This window comes from Mus caroli, chromosome 16, assembly GCF_900094665.2.
Source record: "Mus caroli chromosome 16, CAROLI_EIJ_v1.1, whole genome shotgun sequence".
NCBI lineage: Eukaryota > Metazoa > Chordata > Mammalia > Rodentia > Muridae > Mus > Mus caroli.
The window spans coordinates 5,243,212-5,260,067 of record NC_034585.1 but is presented as its reverse complement, the minus strand read 5'-3'; the positions used below and the strand labels follow the sequence as shown (position 1 = coordinate 5,260,067).

The 16,856-nt window shown below is 46.3% G+C and overlaps 1 protein-coding gene across 3 annotated transcripts in view; it reads left to right on the top strand.

Moving 5' to 3' along the window:
- The window catches only part of Usp7 (ubiquitin specific peptidase 7), a 53,207-nt gene extending 36,728 nt beyond the window's left edge, over nt 1–16,479 (top strand). For all 3 annotated transcript variants that reach the window (XM_021185633.2, XM_021185632.2, XM_029470335.1), the window contains 22 exons: nt 49–139; nt 1,504–1,586; nt 3,770–3,879; nt 5,650–5,806; nt 6,591–6,735; nt 7,068–7,198; nt 7,371–7,505; nt 7,970–8,071; nt 8,269–8,374; nt 9,021–9,113; nt 9,196–9,263; nt 10,060–10,160; nt 10,973–11,126; nt 11,678–11,745; nt 12,188–12,296; nt 12,383–12,460; nt 13,014–13,114; nt 13,639–13,738; nt 14,456–14,575; nt 14,705–14,776; nt 14,895–14,985; nt 15,222–16,479. In XM_021185633.2, coding sequence (XP_021041292.1) covers nt 49–139; nt 1,504–1,586; nt 3,770–3,879; nt 5,650–5,806; nt 6,591–6,735; nt 7,068–7,198; nt 7,371–7,505; nt 7,970–8,071; nt 8,269–8,374; nt 9,021–9,113; nt 9,196–9,263; nt 10,060–10,160; nt 10,973–11,126; nt 11,678–11,745; nt 12,188–12,296; nt 12,383–12,460; nt 13,014–13,114; nt 13,639–13,738; nt 14,456–14,575; nt 14,705–14,776; nt 14,895–14,985; nt 15,222–15,328 — 2,322 coding nt within the window. In that variant the 3' untranslated portion in view covers nt 15,329–16,479. The remainder of the gene's footprint in view (nt 1–48; nt 140–1,503; nt 1,587–3,769; nt 3,880–5,649; nt 5,807–6,590; nt 6,736–7,067; nt 7,199–7,370; nt 7,506–7,969; nt 8,072–8,268; nt 8,375–9,020; nt 9,114–9,195; nt 9,264–10,059; nt 10,161–10,972; nt 11,127–11,677; nt 11,746–12,187; nt 12,297–12,382; nt 12,461–13,013; nt 13,115–13,638; nt 13,739–14,455; nt 14,576–14,704; nt 14,777–14,894; nt 14,986–15,221) is intronic.
- The last annotated feature ends 377 nt before the right edge of the window (nt 16,480–16,856 follow it).

The window sequence follows — 16,856 nt, the reverse complement described above, 5'->3', positions numbered from 1 at the left end:
GAATGTAGCCTGACAGCCATGCTGACGCTGCCCTCTCTTTACTTACAGTCCTATATTCAGTGCAAAGAAGTAGACTACCGTTCTGATAGGAGAGAGGACTATTATGATATCCAGCTAAGTATAAAAGGAAAGAAAAACAGTAAGTCTTGTTTCCATGTTTCATTGCTGCTCTCGCTCAGTGTCTCATTAGGAACAGGCGTTGTGTTATAATTAAGGTTACATGCAGGGAGTGACATCTTAAGCATACAGCACATTGGGTGACTACCTGCTTCTGTGTATCCAACTCTCAAGAGCAGTGTGTCCAGCTGCCTGGAAGCCTCTTGTGGCCTGCCCAATCCCTGGATCCCCCTCCCCCCATCAGAGGAAACACCTCTAGCATTCAGCAACTTGGGCTGGCCCGGTTGTAGTCTGAGCCTTTTTCAGCATCTTGTTCATGTGTGCTTCATGTGTTCCTTACAGGACCAGTGGCTTGATCATCACCTAGTGTTCATTTTAGGGGCCTTTATGTACCGGTATATTGCTTCTCTACAGGTTCAGGCCATTGCTCTCATTCATTTCCTGCTTGCATTTATGGCAGGCTCAGCATCATTTATCTCATGGTGTGGACTGATATACCTAAGTCTAGTGATAGTGTATGTGCTTTTCCGCCAGTCAGTCACGCCAGTGTAAAGAATGATTCTGTGTATCTCATTGTAAAGCCTGTTTAACAGGTTAGGCTCCTCTGATGTAGATGAGTTTTTCCTGGGCATAGATTGGATTGCCAGGGGTTTTATTTGTACCACTGTCTTCCAGTTGGGTCCCCTTTCCTTTGTTAAGCTGGAGTTTCTGATCATTGTGCGTAAGCATCACCATCTTCACGTCTTGTGCTGCTGCACGGGTCTCCTTTGCTGATTAGTTCTTACTGTCTTGACTTCCGCTTCATTTTTCCTCTTGGTGCTTTATTGGTTATTCTCCCTGGCCCTTCTGTTTCTCTTCTCAGGACCCCTGTCCCATACCACCCGTGGTTGCCCTCAGTGTAACTGCTGACCTGACTGTTGTCTGGTGTGTTACTCCCCAACCCCCAGGGGTCCTTTGTGTGACCTCATGCTGCTGTTAGTTGAATGACATATGCTGATTTTAGTGACGTCACTGTATTAGTTGTTGCTCTGTTGTCACTGTTCCAGGGCTGATGTCACGGTGCCCCATGCAGGTGCATCTTCTGCCTGGTTCCTTGAGTTTCACACCCACTGATTGTCTATGCCCCAGTCCCATGCTGTCTTAATTGACTAAGCTTATAAATGTTTCAGCGAAGTACTTGAGTCCCCCTTCCTTTTCTGCCATCTTTCAGCAGAGAAGGTGCAGTGGCCTGTGTCACTGTAGTCAGTGGATGGGGAAGTTGCTGTTCATACTCTGCTGGATGTCCTTGTCACATTAATCTATGTAATGTCACCCAGGCTGCCTGTGCTTGTACTTGAGCTTTATTGATCATACCGATTGACCTATTCTTTTTGTTTCTTTTTAAAGTATTTGAATCATTTGTGGATTATGTGGCAGTAGAACAACTAGACGGTGACAATAAATACGATGCTGGGGAGCATGGCCTGCAGGTAACTTCCTTCCCGAGCTGTCTCCAGTTCTTTACCCAGGCACTGATCACACTGGGCTGTGCGCTTCTTGCTTGTGCTTTTGAGATTTTGAGCCCACAGGCGTTTTCTCTCTCTGAATGGTCTGCTGAGGTGGGAGGATATTTCTTTGGTGAAGAGGAGAAATGAAATATAGTGATCCTCCTCCTACCTTTGTCTCCTACGTTACTACTCCAGGTTTACCAGTCTTTTAGGGGTTTTTTTGAGACAGAGTTTTACCACGTCACCCTGGCTGGCCTGGAACTCCTGTCTCTGCCCATCAAACACTGGGATTAAGCCCGGGCCCCATCACATCCAGCTTCACCTGTCTGAATGGTCTGCTGAGGTGGGAAGATATTTGTTTGGTGAAATGTTTCATTGACAGAACTAGAGGAGGTGAAATGTGCTGTGAAGGTTGACAGTCTCTGTTTTGTGGCTCACCAGAACATTTCCTGACCTTTGTATCAGAAAGTTTCTTGGTTATTGTTTTGTTACATTTTTTGATACAAGGTTTACTCTGTGTAGCCTTGGGTAAACTGGAAACTGCTTTGTAGACCAGGCTGGCTTCAAATTTGCCTGCCTCTGCCTCCCAAGGGTGCCTCCAAAAGGTGGGTGCTGGGCCGGATTTAGGGAACGTATTATCATAGCACTTACCAAGACCTGCCAACTTGGGGTGTATGTGTATGTATGTTTGAGACAGGGTTTCTCTGTGTAGCCCTGGCTGTCCTGGAACGCACTTTGTAGACCAGGCTGGCCTCAAACTCAGAAATCCACCTGCCTCTGCCTCCCAAGCGCTGGGATTAAAGGCGTGCGCCACCACTGCCTGACCGCCTGTTACTTGTAACTCATGGTATCATGGTTCTATTCTGCTGGTTCAGAGCACTGAACTGTGCTGCACAGGATGAGTGCTGGGGAGAACTTGAGAAGCAGCCCTGCAGTCTGCTTTTCCCCATCTAGATGAGTAGGCGTGTATGTGGAGACATGTTGGGAAGGCAGGGCAACTTTGGACACGGTTCTTTCACTCCATCTTTATGTGTGCGAGTCAGGGGCTCGTCTGAAAGCCGCCCTGGCGCAATGAAGGTAAAGGGCTCCGTCCAGGGGCTCGAGGTGGGATCCCGAGGCCTCTCCAGTCCGTCAAGGGTGCACCACCGGCCCGTCTCGCTCACCATGCCGGGGAGGTGGAGCACGAGCATACGCGCTAGGACCCAAAAGATGGTGAACTATGCCTGGGCAGGGCGAAGCCAGAGGAAACTCTGGTGGAGGTCCGTAGCGGTCTTGACGTGCAAATCGGTCATCCGACCTGGGTATAGGGGCGAANGACTAATCGAACCATCTAGTAGCTGGTTCCCTCCGAAGTTTCGCTCAGGATAGCTGGCGCTCTCCCTCTCCCACACACGCAGTTTTATCCAGTAAAGCGAATGATTAGAGGTCTTGGGGCTGAAACGATCTCAACTTATTTTCAAACTTCAAATGGGTAAGAAGCCCAGCTCACTGGCGTGGAGCCGGGCATGGAATGCGAGTGCCTAGTGGGCCACTTTTGGTAAGCAGTGGGGGCCTCCCACTTATCTACACCTCTCATGTCTCTTCACCGTGCCAGACTAGAGTCAAGCTCAACAGGGTCTTCTTTCCCCGCTGATTCCGCCAAGCCCGTTCCCTTGGCTGTGGTTTTGCTGGATCGTAGGTAGGGACAGTGGGAATCTCGTTCATCCATTCATGCGCGTCACTAATTAGATGACGAGGCATTTGGCTACCTTAAGAGAGTCATAGTTACTCCCGCCGTTTACCCGCGCTTCGTTGAATTTAGGGGTCACGTCAGATCTGTCACCCTTGTGGGACAATTAATTTTCTTCATCTCTGAGCTATCTCCCTAGTCAGAAACACTTCTTTACTAGCTTAAGAAACAGGTGAAGCTGGATGTGATGGGGCCCGGGTTTAATTCCAGTGTTTGATGGGCAGAGACAGGAGTTCCAGGCCAGCCAGGGTGACATGGTAAAACTCTCTAAAAAAAAAAAAACCCTAAAAGACTGGTAAACCTGGAGTGGTAATGTAGGAGACAAAGGTAGGAGGTTCAAAGTTTATAAAGTGAGACCTCCCCCCACCCCCATCTCCAAGAAAACCAAAAATACACAGAGGTGAACTAAAAATCACCATTTCTTCTCCACTTCCAGGAGGCAGAGAAAGGTGTGAAATTCCTAACATTGCCCCCAGTGTTACACCTGCAACTTATGAGGTTCATGTATGACCCTCAGACGGACCAAAACATCAAGATCAATGACAGGTAATGGGGTGTTGGAGGGGCTCCGTGTGACCTCTGTGCTGTGCTGTGCTCTCTGTTCTCCTTCCTCTAGGGTAGGGTAGAGGTGTATCTGACAGGTGGTGGTTCTCGGTTGATTGTCCCTCTCAGTGATAGTGCCCTGACCCCAACCCTCTGCTCTGCCACACTGAAGACAAAGGGCAGGGTTTTCTGACTAGGTCACAGAGCTTTTGACTAAATGTAGATTTTTACCACAAATCAAATGTTTTGTTTTTAGCTTCCAGAATGTCCTAGGAATGATGGTGTGTGTCTCTACCCCATTATAATTTTTTATTCATATTTTTAAGACAATAGATTCAAGAATTAAGGGATGTGCTTCCATTGGTAGCATGTTTGGCTACCATATATGAGGCCTGGGCTTCCTCTGTAGCACTGCATGAACCTTAGGCATGGTTCAGCCATAGGGCAGGTGGAGAAAGCAACATTAGACACTCTTTCAAGATGATCCTTAGATATCCAGCGAGGTCAGCCTCTCCTAATGTTGATGAGCCTTTGTATGCTCGATGATAAATGGTTTCTCTAAGGTTTTTGGGTTTTGTTTACACACACACACACACACACACACACACACACACACACACACACACCCCCTGCGACAGGAAGGGTTTCTCTGTGTAATAGCTCCTGGTAGTCTTGGAACTCACTCTGTAGAGACACTACTGCTTGACTTATTTGAGTTTGTATACAGAATTTCACCCTGGTTTTTTTGAACATCAACTTTGAGCAGGGTAGATGATGGTTAGTCACCATTCATACTTGAAGGTAGAATATGACAGAATTTATTTTCACAAATGGAGTGTGTGGGCTCAACTGCCTTTTTTTCTAACCTGTTTTCTGTACGCCTCCTTTTTCTCCCTGTTTTCAATGGCATTGTTGCCATCATTTTAAAAAATTGTGACTTTTTTTCCCCCTAAATATCCAAGTTGGACATTTTCAGCAAACATTCCCAAGATGGTAAGGCTGGATTCAAGCAGCCCTCAGCCACGAGATTCCTATACTCATTTGGACTCTGATCCACTTTGTGTGGCTTTCCTTTTTTTTTTTTTTCCTCTGAAAGCTATTTACTTAATTTTGAGATAGTTTAACTCAGGCTGGTTGCCAGTTCACCAGGACCATAAACTTCTGACCATCCTGTCTTCACTCTGTGGAACTGAGCCAACACGCTTATACCCAATTGGTGAAAGAGCTTATGGTCTTCTGCATGCTGTCCAGGCACTGTACCAACTGAGCTATTCATCCCATGCTTGCGTACAGCTTATTTATCATTTATAAGATTTAACCAAATCACAAGTTAGGAGGTCACTAATTTAGGATTGTCAAATATAGTACCTTTGTAAAATCTAAGGGTCACGGTCCTTTATACACCTCTCTCTCTAACGTCATGGTGTTGTCAGTACATTACAGATGCCGTAGGCTTCTATAGGCACTAACATTCATTCAGTGTAAATTGATTGACTATGAGATGGTTGGGCCAAGCTCTGTGAACTTAAACCTCCTAGTTAGTATCGTATTGTTCTCACTGACTTTCCCCTGAACTTTAAGTTGATGATTTTCTCGTAAGTACTCGTAAGTAGCTACTTCTTTAGAAGTAGCTTCAAGAGCCTTCAGAGTCATTCATAGTTCATGATTAATGATGCCCAATTATAAGAGTTCAAAAAACAACATATTTTACGTGGAAATCAATATTGATTTTAAAAATAATTTTAATACATTTTTAAAAAATATTTTGAACAGGTTTGAATTTCCAGAACAGTTACCACTTGATGAATTTTTGCAAAAAACAGACCCTAAGGACCCTGCAAATTATATTCTCCATGCAGTCTTGGTTCACAGTGGAGATAATCATGGTGGACATTACGTGGTTTACCTAAACCCCAAAGGGGATGGCAAAGTAAGTGCTGGCCTTGGGTGTTGAGGTTTAAAAGCCTCTCTTCTGCTTCGTGCTTCTCAGCTCGGGTCCTTCCCAGCCCTTGGATTTGGGGGAGAAGGGAGTTTTGTTTGGGGCTGGAGTGCTGTTTTCTTGTCTAATTTTCGACAGTGTGAAGGAGGATGGTTCATTACAAAGTGAGCTTCTGTGCCAGTACTTAACACTACCTCACAGAATCTCTCGCATGCACGTGATGAGTGCTGACAGCAGTTTCCCTTGGCTGGCCAGGGAGGTTTCATCGCATCAGGGCCTTGCTGTGTCCACCATCATCCTCCGCAGTCCCTGATGTGGCACCCGGCCATGGTCTTTATAATGGTGGGAATGAAGGCCGAGTGTGGTGCTCTGAGTGAGACAAAGAAGGTTTTCAGAATAGGTACTTTTTGGCTGAGGCGTTTAAAATTACTTTCTCCAAGACAAATTAGAAGATCATTGTTGTATAACTTTTAAGTCAGAAGCTTGCCACAGCATTTCTTGTTTTTGCTTTATTAAAATCTTCTATTGAATTGTATAAGTACAGCATGAAGTTTTTGCTTAATTAATTGTACTCTGCCTGTTAATTCTCCAATGGGTTGGTGCTATGTGAATGATTGGTCCAAAGTTGGAAATAGCTATTTGAGTAGGTAGCAAGGAGTACCAGTGGGCACGTGGTTCCTCCGTGCTCTGGGTCTTAGGAGGGTGTGTGTGCTCGGTAGTCAGTCCCTACTGCTCAGTGCTGCTCTCTGCTCACATCTGCCTGCTTCCTTTCCAGTGGTGTAAATTCGATGATGACGTGGTGTCCAGGTGTACTAAGGAAGAAGCTATTGAGCACAATTACGGGGGTCATGATGATGATCTGTCTGTTCGACACTGCACAAATGCCTATATGTTAGTGTACATCAGGGAATCAAAGCTAAGTGAGTGCCAGTGCTTGTGTGAAACTGTGACAGCTTGATGTAGTTCTGCAAAGAATCTTCACTGCCTTGGCTTCCTGTCTGTATAATACAGTACCATAAAGCATAAAGTGGATGCTTTGTTGCCTGCCCAGAGTCCCTACCCCCACAGACAGCCCCCTCTGTCTATCTATCCCCATCATTTAAAAAGCAAGCTGTGCTACGCTTGTGGGCTCCACATGGTCCCACATCCTTCCACAATCCTAGGTTATTAATGAAGACCTAACATGAGGCCCCTGCAAAGGAGGGGAAAGCAGAGTTAGCACCAGGTGAAAGAGGATGCATTTGTCCTGCAGGTGAAGTGTTACAAGCTGTCACCGACCATGATATTCCTCAGCAGTTGGTGGAACGATTGCAAGAAGAGAAAAGGATCGAGGCTCAGAAGCGGAAGGAGCGGCAGGAAGCCCATCTCTACATGCAAGTGCAGGTCAGCCTTGGGCCAGCAGGACAGACTTGCTGTATGTGCCGGGAAGCGCCGTGGGCATTGGGTGCAGCTGCAGGGCCTCACTAGAGGTGGAGAGGCGGGTGACTGAAGCCTTTTGAGTGGGCTCAGGGTGATGTATCTCAGTGGTTGTAAGCTCAGCTTTCTCTGCCTTCAGATAGTTGCAGAGGACCAGTTTTGTGGCCACCAAGGAAATGACATGTACGATGAGGAGAAAGTGAGGTACACTGTGTTCAAGGTTCTGAAGAACTCCTCCCTGGCCGAGTTTGTTCAGAGCCTCTCCCAGACCATGGTGGGTATAGCTCCTCTGCTATCCTCCTAGCCTATTGATAGATATATATCCATGAGAGACCTACTACCTTGGGTAATCACCAATTCACTGTGTCTAAGCCCTGCCTGACTAGGAGATGTTGAGCCAAGCTCCTGACCCAGCAGTCAGAATCTTTAATCTCTTCCTTCAGCATCTACTTCCTTCAGTCCCCAAACCTAACCATGTAGTGAATCTCAGAGAAGGAGCTTGTGCGGGCTGTTTGTTCTTGTACTGCCACCACCAGTGTCTGGTAGCTTTCTAAGCTAAGCTTTTTGAGCTAAGCCCTGGAGTGTCTTAATAGTCCTAACTTTTTAGAAGGCACAGATTGTCCTGGGGAGAGGGTGTAAAGTTTGACCCTGTCCTGTTCCCTTGTATTCACAGAAGTGTTCAATTGATAATGAAATAAGATGCTTGTTGTTTTAATAAAAGTTTTGAATTTTTTTCAGGGGTTTCCACAAGATCAGATTCGATTATGGCCTATGCAAGCAAGAAGTAATGGAACAAAGCGGCCTGCAATGTTAGATAATGAAGCTGACGGCAGTAAAACAGTAAATATTGTTGGTAGATCCTCGGGTTTCTCGTATGGATCTCTGCGGGAGGCCTGTCCTGCAGTTAGCAGCCTTGTGCCCCTTTGGGTTGCGTTCAGTAGAGCTGGACACATCTTCACTACTCAAGTGTAGTTGTCAGTCGCCCTGTCACCTAAGCCATTGCCACCTTCTAAAACCAGCATCTCTTTTGGAAATAGATGATTGAACTGAGTGATAATGAAAACCCTTGGACAATATTCCTGGAAACAGTTGATCCTGAGCTGGCTGCTAGTGGAGCAACATTGCCCAAGTTTGATAAAGATCGTAAGTGCCCACGAGCCACCTGCTACTTTTAGAGCAGTCAAGTAGGCTTGGAGTTCTCATTGATATCAGCAGAGGGCTGAACCTTTCTTTCCTTGGAGAAGGAGCTCCTGGGGCATCCACACTATTCATTCAGACCCTTCCCCTTCCGTGTTGAGGGCTCGGAAGGAAGCCACTGGACACTGGCTCCGGGCTCCTGCTCATCACTCTGGTCAGATGGCTAGGCAGGGATTGCAGGCATGTACTGGGGTCACGTTACACATCTCCTTAAGCCTATGTGAATGCATGTTGAAGCAGTCATGGCTAAGCCACTAAACAGGAGGCTGCCCCACAAACCAGCTATCTTTTGCTCTGTAAGAATAGACAAGGGGTCACTTTTGTGGAGGATACCCAACTTTTTTGACATAGTCACCTCACTTGTTGCACTGAGTGTCCTGTTCACCTCCTCAAATACTGAGTCACGAGCTGTGATTTGTGGAGCCCAACTCTGCCATCACAGAATCAGCCTCCTGAAGGAGCCTCGTGTCACTGTTACCTTCTGGGGACTTGTCACTGTGAGGGGTTGTCACTTAACCGAAGCTTGCTTGTTAGCATTTTCAAACATTTCACTAAAGATTAGGACGCTAACAGCCTGTTCATCAACTTGTAGATGATGTAATGTTATTTTTGAAGATGTATGATCCTAAAACCCGGAGCTTGAATTACTGTGGACATATCTACACACCCATATCCTGTAAAATACGTAAGTCCTGGCTGTACCTCCTTTGGGCTGGCTTTTGCTCCGTGCGTTACCGTTGTGTATTTAATAGATGTCTTTACTCTAGGTGACTTGCTCCCGGTCATGTGTGACAGAGCAGGATTCATCCAGGACACCAGCCTTATCCTCTATGAGGTTTGCTTGTTTATCTCTCTGTAGTCATTACACCATTTCTGCTTGGGAGGGAGGTGGTTCTCTTAGTCTTGAAAATCATTATTGCTTACTCTGTACTTGATTTGGGTCTTCTCTTTCTTGGTGGGTAGCATGGGTGTTGAAACAAGGTTTGCCTGTATAGCCCTGGCTGTCCTGAAACCTCGATCTGTAGACCAGGCTGCCTCCTAGTTGCTGGGATTGAAGGGCATGTACCACCACCAGGTCAACTTTAGTTGACAATTCCAGTGTGTTTTGTGTTTTATTGAGAAAGTGCCTCAGATAATGCAAACAGATTGAGGCTCCTTTATATATAGCTACTTTGTATATTGTTACATTGGCCTCCTAATCTTACCACCTCTATTGCCCACCACACCGTGCTACCCATTTTAAGTATATATTTTTTATCTGTTTAGAATTGGGGATCATTAGATAGGTAAAAATTTGTTTTTCCATTTGTATTTTAACTTAATAAAAATGTGCATAAGCCAGGTGTGGTCGTGTGAGTTTGGAGTCCTTGGTACCTTGAGAGGCCAAGGCTGGCATCCAGGGCCAACCTAAAAAAAAAAACCCAAGTAGACCCTGAGAGGCCATGGCTGGCATCCAGGGCCAACCTAAAAAAAAAAAAAAAAAAACCCAAGTAGACCCTGTCTCAAAAACTAAAATGCACAACATGTAGATGAAAAAGATTTGAATATAGAAAAGGCTTAAAAACAATAACAAAAAAATCTGGTCATACAAGAAGTTCTTAAATATAACCACTTGCTATCTCTTCCTGTAGGAAGTTAAGCCGAATTTAACAGAGAGAATTCAGGACTATGATGTGTCTCTTGATAAAGCCCTTGATGAGCTGATGGATGGTGACATCATAGTGTTTCAGAAGTATGTATCCTTGGAGTGTCCTCCTCAGTCGTGGGCAGTTGCTACTCTGGGTCAGCTTTGGTGTTAGGGAATGTGAACAGTGACCTTAGTTAGAGTTCTCTTGGTGATACGGTGGTGAGCACCTGCAGTTGTAGACCTTGGGAGGCAGAGAGGCTGCAGGACCCAGGAGCTACATTGCAAGCTTTGACATCTGCTGGGACTGTGAGAGCCTGTCTCCCAAGCCCACGTTCTCTGATGTCCGAGGAATGTCTGTAGGGGCCAAACTGAGACATCTTTGTAGAGTACAAGTCCACGTCCTTCTCTGAAAGTACTTGAGACTGGCCTTCTTTAGAAGGTTCCTCTTCTGCCTGTGTCCACACCTGCAGGCCAGGCTAGTGCACTGCTCGGCAGAGAGCCTGTCTGTGGGGAGGTGTGCAGTCACTGAGCAAGCTGCTGGCACTGAGTACCTTACTGTAGAGCCTCAATTAGTTTGTGCTGCTTTTATGTGTATGAATGTTTTGTCTGTCTGTGTCTACGCACAGTGCGCGTGCCTGCTGCTGCTGGTGGAAGCCAGTAGTGTGGATATCAGGATAGATCCCTTGGGACTAGAATTAAAGATGGTTATTGGCCACCATATGGCTGTTAGGTCCTCTGGAAGTGCTCTTAACCTCTGAGCCACCTCTTAAAGCATATACTTGCTTATCTTGCTGTGCCTTGCTACAAAGGTAGCTGAGGCCGGCTCCTTGTAGCTTCTGGTGAGCACAGTCTGCTTTCCATCATCACACTGCTTGCATGTGGTGTCGCGCTGTTGACATGCACTTGTTCCTCCCCAGGGATGACCCAGAAAACGATAACAGTGAGCTGCCTACTGCTAAAGAATATTTCAGAGATCTCTACCACCGGGTCGACGTCATCTTCTGTGACAAAACGATCCCCAATGACCCTGGATTTGTGGTCACATTATCAAATAGGATGAATTATTTTCAGGTATTAAACAGGCTCCTTGTGGCTTCAACTCTTCGGTAAGAAGGAAGACTGCCTTGAGACAGATTTTGAGTTTCAGGCTTCCTTATACTGTACAGCAAATGTAAGACCAACCTGAGCCACACAGTAAGGTGCCTCAGAGTTCTGAAAAGTGAAACTTGTTTAAAGGTTCGCCACACAGAAACGATGACTATGTCTAAAGAGATAAATGCTATTTATATATTATGTATTATCACATAAGTATAAAGTGTAAATATAACTACAGTTACTGATGCCATCTATCACATTATATTATGCTACATAGATACATAAGCGTTCAACTGAAAACCGTTGTTCAAATAGGTTGCTTCCATCGTGACACATGTTAAGAATATTGTTTTGTTCTGGCTAATAGAAAATTTCTAGGGTATTTCATTTCAGGTTACATGTGAATATCACTTTTTTTTTTTTTTAAGAAACTTAACTAAATAATGAACCCCAAGACTTATGAGCAAATGTCCAGCCTTTCCCCAGAGTGCCAACCTCCCCTCTTCTGGTCTTTTTCTACTCCCTAGGTTGCAAAGACAGTTGCACAGAGGCTCAACACAGACCCCATGTTGCTGCAGTTTTTCAAGTCTCAAGGGTAAGTGAGCCTCACTCTGGCTGCTGACTGGCTGCTCTTTCCTATGTGCTGAGTTCCACCCGGCGTTGTGTGAGCACGCTTGACTAGATAGGTAGATCACCTCTAAGTTTACATACAGGTGTATTTCATTACTTCCATTTTAACCACATGACCCAGAGGTGGTGCAGTAATTGTCCACCTCCTCATGCTGGACTAGGTTTTGGTTGGCCCTTCATGCTTTGTTGGATCCAGGGTCCTAGGCAGCTACAGAGACTTGTGTGTGCTCTTTCCCTTTACAGAGAGTATTTTTAAGGCTTGTGATGAGCGACTAAGGTATGGGGAACAGAAATGGGCTAGGTAGGCACACAGCTTTCAGACAGTGCACACCCAAGTCTGCTTTTGTTCTTAGTTGGAGTGTATTGTAGATCAGTAAACAGTTTATTCATGCACTGTTTTCTTGCAGTTATAGGGACGGCCCCGGTAATCCTCTTAGGCATAATTACGAAGGTACTTTAAGAGATCTTCTACAATTCTTCAAGCCAAGACAACCTAAGAAACTTTACTATCAGCAAGTGAGTCCAAGTCAACAAAACTGGGTAACAAAGGGAAGGCGTGGTTTCTCAGGAGTGTGTTTGAACAAGTGTCTCTTTCTTAATAGCTTAAGATGAAAATCACCGACTTTGAGAACAGGAGAAGTTTTAAGTGTATATGGTTAAACAGCCAATTTAGGGAAGAGGTAAGCATTTTTGTCTAGTGTTACTGTTACCCTTTCAGAGCTCTAGAACTAAGAGTATTTTCTCAGTGGGGGCATATGGTAGTGGCCTTTGAAAGCCCGAAGTAAGCATTGCTGAGCTAAAAGACCCCAAACAGGAGCTTGAAGTGTCTTTATGGTTCCTTGGCCCAGCAAGTGCCATGTTGTCCTCACACTGCTGCTGCAGCCGTGGCCTAACCTAACCTGGGTAGATCCTGCTAGGAATGTGCACACAGCCAAGCTGTGCTGCTCCCTATGCCACATCTGTGAAGGAAAGATCCCGCTTACCTGGTCACCAGACCATTTTATCTTCATCTCCTTTTGACCAGTCTCCTGATGCTGAGAACAGGAGCGCTCTCGGGGTAACCCAGGGATTATCTCAGAAACATCTCAAGTCCTGGTTTGGTGGAGACACTCCTCCTACAGAGGATTCCTGACTGAATCCTGCCTCTCCCAACTAGAACTAGAGAAGACGTTGGGTTTGTTGCAGCAGAAGTCTGTTTTCTTTAAAGACTTATAATATCCTGTCATCACATAGGAAATAACACTATACCCAGACAAGCATGGCTGTGTCCGGGACCTGTTAGAAGAATGTAAAAAAGCCGTGGAGCTCGGTGACAAAGCGTCAGGGAGACTTAGGCAAGTATCTCCTGAGCTGCAGGAGGGTGGAACAGCCATTCACTCCAAAACCAAACGGCCCCATCCTTCTGCAGTTGCTTTTTGCAAAGCCCCAGCCCATTTCCCAACTTCTCATCAGTTAACTGTAGTAAATGGGTATGATGCCTGTAGCAAAGGAACAGAACGGCAGGACAGATTGGGTGCCCATACTTCTTGGGTGGTTGAGTGTAGCCCCATGTAGACTGTAAAGTGATTCTGCTTTTCTGAGTCCTGTGTATTTCTGTGATTTTGCCTACAAATGTCAGACAGGTGGCCTTTGGACTGACTGGTTGGTTCTCCGAATGCTTTCTTAGGGATTTCCATAGCAACAGGCAGGACTCCGGTTACTGCTGAGCCTGCTCCCCTCCTGTATTGAACTCAGTCACTAGAGAGTATGATCCATATGCACCTGAGTGTGGTGCTCCTCTTCTGAGCACCATCATGCCTGCCGCGCTTGTGTCCTTACATGAGATAAATACTTCATTGCGCCATTTTTCTCCTTTTAGGCTGCTAGAAATTGTGAGCTACAAAATTATTGGTGTGCATCAAGAAGATGAACTATTAGAATGCTTATCTCCTGCAACGAGTCGGACTTTTAGAATAGAGGTAACTGTCACCTTGCTGGCCTTGCCCTGCTTGTGGGCCTGCAATGCAGTGGCTGTCTTGTGCTGGGGTGGGTGCCACCGTAGCATCCATTCTGCTGCACACAAAGTAGCTTGTTAGTTCATCGAGGTCAATTTCCTCTTAGCCTTTAAAAAGGCTGCAGTATGAAAAAACTGCACATAGCATCTGGTAATGAGCCACTGCCTGGTGTGTACCTGGTGGTGCCGAGCACAGTTGCCTTGTGCAGCCATTGGCACCCAGAGCCTGTCCATCCCAAACCACTGCTGCCTGCCTTTTCATCCTGTTACCCTTGACCCCTTGTGAGGGAAATCATGTGGGTTTGTCTTTAAATTCGTTGGTTCCAGGTGTGGTAGAACACACTTATGCCTGCATTTGTTATCTGTGTGCTGTAAGCAGAGCCCAGCACAGGGTGCCAAGATCTACTGGAGGTGGAGTAACATGTTGTGATCCACTGGGGGTTCTGGGAATCACTTTGTGCTCTACAGACACCCGCTCCTACTGTAGCTTCCAGGCCACAGCTCAGTAACCTTCCTCCTCTTCTGTCCACTCACCCTAGTCAGTTCCTGTCACCTCCTGGTAGTGCCAGTGTGGTAGACATGTGAACCTTTCAGGGTCATCTGTATCTAAATGGGAGTGTGCCCAGTGCGTGTCAGGTTAGAATTTAAATTTAGTGTCTTTGTGTTTACAATGTGTCTCTAGGAAATACCTTTGGACCAGGTAGACATAGATAAGGAAAACGAGATGCTAATCACAGTGGCACATTTCCACAAAGAGGTGTTTGGGACGTTTGGAATTCCATTTTTGCTGAGGATACACCAGGTAAGAGTTGAAAGGGTTGGGGATCTTTTGTTAGAACCCTGTGCCTTTGAATGCCTTGCTGATCTCAGCTACTTGCACAGACAACCCTGGCTTTGGCATCCAGCACACCTGTCCCCCTTGTCTTCCCAGGGTGAGCATTTCCGAGAGGTGATGAAGCGGATACAGAGCCTGCTGGACATCCAGGAGAAGGAGTTTGAAAAGGTAGGTGTGCTTGAGAGCCTGGCTCTACCTCAGTGACTAGCACTTGAATCCAGAGTGAGGTAGCTGGGCCGCTTTGGCGGGCAGAAGATAATTGGGGAGTTTTGCTTGTGTTTTCCAGTTTAAATTTGCAATTGTCATGATGGGCCGGCACCAGTACATCAATGAAGATGAGTATGAAGTGAATTTGAAGGACTTTGAGCCACAACCTGGTAAGAAGCTCTCAGGAGAGGCTGTCGTTTGGACTGTAGGTCTTGAAAGTGTACAGCCATTGGAAGGCAGCAGTCCTGGGATCAGGTCACTGTTGGGGCTGAGGCTGGGAGACTCTGGCTTTAACAAATGGCTAATGGTCCCTGGCTTGACTGAGCAGCCATCTATGTGAGGACTTGTGACTCTAGTAGTTACCAGAGAGCCTGGGTCTTAATGGTTTGTTCTTTGTCCCTGCCAGGTAACATGTCTCATCCTCGGCCTTGGCTAGGGCTTGACCACTTCAACAAAGCCCCAAAGAGGAGTCGCTACACTTACCTAGAAAAGGCAATTAAAATCCACAACTGACTTCCTTCCCGTGTCCAAGGCGAGGGACAGTGCGTGGGTGTGTGCCCTTTTTAACAGCCGTAGACCTCTGGTGCACGTGCACTCTCCCCGAAGTCTCCAGCAAGAGGACTTGCTGCTGATGTTTTATTTTGTTGAGGCTGTTCAGTTTGGCTTCTCTGTATCTATTGACTGCCCTTTTGGAGCAAAATGAAGGTGTTTTTATAAAGCTTGGATGCCAATGAGAGTTCTTTTATGGTAACCACAATGCAAGGCAGCCATCCGCAGCATGGGAGAAGAGAAGAGGTTCCTAGGGGGTGAGTCCCTGGCAGAAGTCCCTGGTTGGCGCAGGCAGCCTGGCCACCTGCCCAGGTCCTGCCACCAGCCCTGCAGCTAGTCAGGCTGATGAGTAGGCTCATCCAGTTTCTTCCTTCAGTTAGACTTTCAGTGACCTGTAAAGGCAAACCAGAGAAAACCACCCTAGTCAATAGCGCTCTCCTTCACCATGTCCGTTGCTGGCCCTTCCTGGGGTTCCTCTCCTCAGCTGCCTGGAGGCTTTTTAATAACCGTCTCTCTTTGTCAGTTAGTACTGTTCAGCAGCCTATTCACGAAGTGGATGCACTGAATGCGGTCCTGGCAGTTAGGGGTCTTTTATACACTGAGAACATTGTCAGATACGATTAAGGTTTACTCTGTTGCCCATTGGCAAATGTAATGATCTGAGCAGGTGAAAAGTCACTCTAGGCTTCTGTGAGGACGGAGTGGACGAGCGACAGAGGAGAGAGCCTTTTAGCAAGGGCGCATGCACGCTGTTGACTTTGTAAAAAAGATAAAATAAAAAAGGAAAAATGGAAAATGAAATTGTATATTTAATGAATGAAACCTGTACAATTTGCCCTGGGAGGAGGCCATTTTCTATTGGGTGAGTGCGAGTGACCCTGGCCGACTTGGACACTCTGCGTAGCTTTATTTGAGTCTTCTCCTTGTTTCCCTTTTTGTTGGAGCTAATGCCAGCTGCGTGTCTAGTTTGGAGTGCAAATAGAAGGAGCAAGCCACACTTCTTTCCCACCCCCAGTACTTCTGTTTGTTTCTGTAGCAGCAGTGTACACCAATTCTCCTGTATATTGCCTTTTTGCTGGAAAATGTTGTATGTTGAATAAAATTTTCTATAAAAATTATAATCCAATGACTGCTGTGGAAGCCGAGGGTGACTGTGCTCCCCTGGGAGCTTTGCGTTGAGCCAGGCTTTCAGCCGCCACGTGCTTTCTCACCTGGCTTTTTCCTTTGGGTGGCAGTTTTTATTTTCTTTTTGAGACATGGTTTTGCCCTACAGGCCTGAAGCTTGCTACGTAGACCAGGCTGATCTTGAACGCACAAAGGTCCACCTGCCTCCGCTTCCCAAGTGTTGGGTTTAAAGGTGTGAACTCCTGGCTTCCCATTGGAGCTTGAGGGGTAAGGGTTTGTAAGGTGTGGTGGCATGGGCCTATAATCCTAGCAGTTAGGAGGCTGGGGGAGGAGCGGCAGATCAGCCTGTGCTACGCAGACAGACCCT